The following is a 5,346-nucleotide window of genomic DNA, read 5'->3' as shown; positions in this document are numbered from 1 at the left end:
ACACACACACACACACTGGGTCCTAGACCTCCATGTCTTAACCACTGGATCCCCCACAACTCATCTAATGAATCTTGAAACCCTAACCACAGGAGCACATATCCCTATATCTAAGCACCCAGACCCCAGCTCCCTCAGGCACCAGATCCAGTGTCTTCCTACAGCACTAGATCCCAGATCCCCAGCCCCATTGGCAGATCCCAGATCTCCACGCTCCAATCCCTGGATTCCCAAGCTTGGCCACTGGATCCTGAATATTAAGAAACCTCAGCCACCAGCTCCTGGCCATGTGACGCCCAGATCCTGGGGCCCCCACTACTGGATCCTAGATCCCCTATTCCCGGCCAGTGGATTCCTGACTTCCTTTACCTCACTGGGTCCCAGATCCCTCTGCTTTGACTGCCAGATCCCTACATTTAAACCTCTACACCCTCAGCCCCCAGCCCACCAGATTCCAGATCCACAAGCCCTGAGACACCGGCTCCTGGCTCCTAAAAACACAGTCATGAGAACCCAGAGGCAGAGCCACTGGGTCCTGGCAACCGTAGCTGTTGGCTCTCTAATCCCTTCACGCAGGCCCTGGATACTGAAATTCCACCCACAGGAAACAGACCCTGACACTCCCAGGCACTGGATCCCACCTCCTTAGCCCCTGGATTCTGACCTGAATCCTCCCAGACACTGGCTCAGATCCCACATCTAGATCCCGGTAGGCTAATCACAGCAAAATGGCTCCATATGGCCCCTCACCCAGACACACATGAGAGCCCAGAGACCTTCCCCACCACAACACGGACCTGGGAGCCTGTAGGAGCCCCACGTCCTGGCCTCCTGGCTCCAGAAAACCCATGGGACTTATTCAATGTCCTGATATGGCTCGATGCCCCTCTCACGCCTTGCACAGACACTGGATCCCCCCACTTCCCCAGCATGGCTATACCTCTGGGCCCTATGAGGACACTGCTCCCTCCAACGTTCCCCCTAACCCTCTTCAGCGTCTTCCACTCCCCACCTTATGAGCCGATAACTCCCAGAGCCTGGGTCCTCTGGAGGGTCCCACTGCTCTTTCTTGGGGGCTGGCAGTGAGGCAATCTGAGGTGGGGGACACATTAAGGGGACCTCCCCCAGCCTCAGCACTACAAGCCTCTCCTCAGGCTTCAGAGGTGGAAGCCAAGAGCAGGTTTGTCTACACAGACCATCCTTCGGATCATGCAAAACGAACCAAACCCCCAGAACTCATTCCAGGTCTACTTTCCTATGGAGAGGAGCAGACATTCCCTCACCCCACCCCAAGCCCCAACACCCCCATATACATTCTGCACTTTATGGTTGGATTCTTAATTGGGGGACCCCTTCCTCCACTCCTCCCAAGTCCTTGGAGAACCCCATTAAAGGACTACAGAAGAGGAACCACTGTTTGTGACGGGTAAAGGACCTCCCCAAGACTTCCACCTCTCCCCACCTATGCCATGCCCCACATCCCTGCCTGTATGTGTTATTTCAAAGCAAAAGAACAAAAGGAATACATTTCTAAGCTCTTTTCATTGTGGTTTTTACTGAAAGGGGCGGGTGGAGGTGGGGCACCCTCAAACTACCCACAGGAAAAGGACATGGACCATCTTCCATCACTCACAGCTGAAGGAGACCAAGAAATGACTCCGCTGAGCCTCAGCTTCCACATCTGTGAAGTGGGGCAAGGAGAAGTCCAGGTGCAGGAACCCTTCTAATTGTTTTCGTATTGTTCCTAAGTACACAAGTGTATTCGTTTCCCGGGGCTGTCATAACAAGTTACCACAAATGGGGCTTAAAACAACACATTTTTGATGGATATATTTGTATTGTGGTAAAATACACCTAACATAAAATTTACCATTTTAATCATTTTTTAAAAATATATAGACTGCTTCATGAGTCTGTGTGTCATCCTTGTGCCTGGGGCCATGCTAATCTCTATCATTCCAGTTTTAGTACCTGTGCTGCTAACGCGAGCACACCATTTTAATCATGTTTAGGTGTACAGTTCAGTGGTATTAAGTACATTCACATTGTTGTGCAACCATCCCCACCATCCATCCCCGGAACTTTCTTACCTTCCCAAATTGACACTCTGTCCCCATCACACACTAACTCCCCTTCCCCCGGCCCCTGGCTCCCACCATCTACTTCCTATCTCTGAATCTGACTCTAGGGACTTCCTGTGAGGGGAATCACACAGTATGTGTCCTTTTTGTCGGGTTATTTCACTGAGCATAATGTCCTCAGAATTTATGTTGCAGTATGTGTCAGAATTTACTTCCTTTTGAAGGCTGAGTAATATTCCATTGTCTGGATGGTCCATTCACCCATCAGTAGATACTTGGCTTTTCGCCACCTTTTGGCTATCATGAATAAAAACAACAGAAATTTGGGGTCATGAGGGATGGGGAAAGGGGGGCATCTGTAATACTTTCAACAATAAAGACATTTTAAAAAACACGTACAAAAGCAGAACTTTATTCTCTCACAGTTGTAGAGGGTAGAAGTCAGAAATCGAGGTGTTGGCATGCTTATGCTCCCTCTGAAGACTTCAGGGGAGGGTCCTTCTTTGCCTCTTCCAGCTTCTGGTGGCTGCCAGCAAACCTTGGTGTTCCTTGGCTTGTAGACCCATCATTCCATTTTCTCCCTGTCTTTACATGTCCAAACTCTCCTGTGTGGACCGTGATAGTCACCCTCCAAGATATCCCCCAATGACTTCTGCCTCTAGTATTTGCATTCTTGTATAATCCCTTCTCTCATTGTACCAAGGTGAGTTTGTTTGGGCCAGAGGATACAGCAGAATTGACGGTATATCACTTCCAGGATTAGGTTATAAGTGAACTGCAGCTACTATCTTGTTTGCATTTTAAGCTGCTGTGGGGTGTGTGTGTTGCGGGGGAGCGGGCGGTAATTCATTCTGTCGCAGTAGCTCACTGATACATACGCACATCCACAGATATGATTTTCCACATACTCAAATAAGGGATCAAACCTTGCTAACTTTTGTATTTTTACTTCTTTTGAACTATGTCCTTAGCATCAATTCCCAGGAGTGGGTCAAAGGATATTGCTATCTCGGAGTCATGCCACCAGAAAAATTGTTATGTAATACACACAGCTTTCAACAAGGAATTAGCATTGCCAGTGTTACTACCGCCATGCTTGCGTAGAGTGTCAGCATTTTAAGTTTATTTAATTGGACCAGTTAACGTCCATTTTCGTGTCTGCATCCTTATATCCCGTGACGCTATGGCTGGGATTTAGGAGGCTCTGCAACTGGAGAGAGATAGAGAGTTAGAAACATCGATGAGAGAGAAACATCGATCAGCTGCCTCCTGCACATCTACTGGGGATGTGCCCGCAACCCAGGTACATGCCCTTGACCGGAATCGAACCTGGGACCTTTCAGTCCGCAGGCCGACCCTCTATCCACTGAGCCAAACCGGTTTCGGCGTGTCTGCATCCTTATATCCCGTGATGCTATGGCTGGGATTTAGGAGGCTCTGCAACTGACATGCAGTGTGACACCAGACAAGCTTCTCTTTCTAAGCCTCAGTTTCCCCACCTACAAAATAAAGGGTGTTTTGGGGGAGGATGGAGATGCCCTCAGTGAAGACTCTTGTTGGATCCTACTGACAACACTATCTAGTAGAGTTTATCATTACTTCCCATTTCCAGATGGGGAAACTGACGCTCAGAGAAGTAAGGCGGGTACTCCAAAGTCACACAGCAACAAGTGTAGAGGTGAGATTCAAACTCAGGTCTTCCTAACTCCAAACCTATTCCTGTCTTTTGCGGGGATCAACTGTGTCTCTCTCCCCCAAACTCCAGAGCTGTCCCATTCTCTCTCACTTTCATCTCCTGTTGCCATGACAATGAAACCCTGTAGTAGTTTCCTATGGCTGCTGTAACAAATGATGCCAAACCTGGTGGCTTAAAACAACACCAATGAATTATATTGGAGGGCAGAAACATGACATGGATCTCTCTGGGCTAAAATTAAGCTGTCGTCAGGGCTGGCTCCTTCTGGAGCCTCCAAGGCATTTTCCAGCTTCTAAAGGTCACCTGCATTCCATGGCTGGTGGCCCTCCCTCCATCCTCAAAGCCAGCGATGGCCCTGAAGTCTTTCTCACAATGTATGACTCCAACACCAACTGTTCTGGCTCCCTCTTCCCTGTTTAAGGACTCACGAGAGTACCTTGGGCCCATTTGGTTGATCCAGAATTATCTGTCCAGCCCCCTATCAGTTGGTTAGTAACCTAAATTCCATTTGCAAACATAACACCCTCCCCCCTCTCATGTAACATAACACATTCACAGGTTTAGAGGGGTGAGCAGAGTGAGGGGAGACCCTCAGTCTGTCCACCATATCCAGCTAGGTCACAAGGGCCTCTGTGACCTCATTATCCCCGGGACCCAAATTTACTAGGCAAATTTACAACCTCCCACATGATTGCTGGTAGGCAAATCTCTTGCCAGGCATCTGAACCTCAATGTCCTGACTCTCTCGCTGCCATGGTTGTGAAACCTGAGGAAGCCCAGAACCCTTGCTCAAGGATCCAGACCCTATTTAAGAGGGTCAAGGCCTTATTCACCAAAGCTTCACCCCCACCTCTACCACCGTCCCCACCCCTACCTGTCTTCTGGAACCCAGGCTATACTCACGTGTATGGACATGTGTTTGGGCATGTGAGTAAAAACGACCTGGAGCACCTCATATCACAGCAGGTGAGATACAGGTCACTCAGTATCTCCAGCCAGAACATTGCAGGGAGAAAGCCACACTGCCCACCCCTCTACATGGCCCACTTCCCTCCAAGCAGACCTAGAATTTCATCTTGAAGCCGTGAGGACTGGGTGGGCCTTTCGCCAGGAGGGGGTTCTGGAGATGTGTCTGGTTCCAACCTGGCTGAGCATGGGCAGCAGCTGGGTCTGCCCTGCAGGTTCTTGACACAGGAGAGCAGTTGATGGTGCCCATGGATGCCCTGGAAGTGGATAACATGGGAGCCTTGTGGAAGTTTCTGCTCTCAGGAGCCACGGCTGGGGCAGTGTCTCGCACTGGCATGGCCCCCCTGGACCGTGCCAAGGTGTACATGCAGGTCTTGGGGGGGGGGGCATGGCGCTGAAGCCATTGGGGTCGGGATGGACAAAAATGGAGCTGATAGAGTTCCGGATGGGGGTGGGAGGGTGAACTGGAAGCAGGTAGGCAGGTGGGATGGTTGAATGGAAATGGAGAAGGGGTTTGAATTGGGGATGACGATGGAGCTGATGTGAATGTGAAACTGATAGATTGTGTTTGGGCATGTGAGTAAAAACGACCTGGAGCACCTC

The 5,346-nt window shown here is 49.9% G+C and overlaps 1 protein-coding gene across 1 annotated transcript in view; it reads left to right on the top strand.

Annotated features, from left to right (window-relative positions):
* The first annotated feature begins 4,530 nt into the window (after positions 1–4,530).
* The window catches only part of SLC25A41 (solute carrier family 25, member 41), a 10,721-nt gene continuing 9,905 nt past the window's right edge, over positions 4,531–5,346 (top strand). The window contains exons 1-2 of the mRNA XM_005884405.2: positions 4,531–4,743; positions 4,959–5,114. Of these exons, the coding sequence (XP_005884467.1) occupies positions 4,531–4,743; positions 4,959–5,114 (369 nt within the window). The remainder of the gene's footprint in view (positions 4,744–4,958; positions 5,115–5,346) is intronic.

The sequence above is a fragment of the Myotis brandtii genome, unplaced genomic scaffold (assembly GCF_000412655.1).
Source record: "Myotis brandtii unplaced genomic scaffold, ASM41265v1 scaffold827, whole genome shotgun sequence".
Taxonomy (NCBI): domain Eukaryota; kingdom Metazoa; phylum Chordata; class Mammalia; order Chiroptera; family Vespertilionidae; genus Myotis; species Myotis brandtii.
The sequence above is the reverse complement of the archived record's forward strand: the minus strand, read 5'-3'. Positions and strand labels throughout refer to the sequence as shown.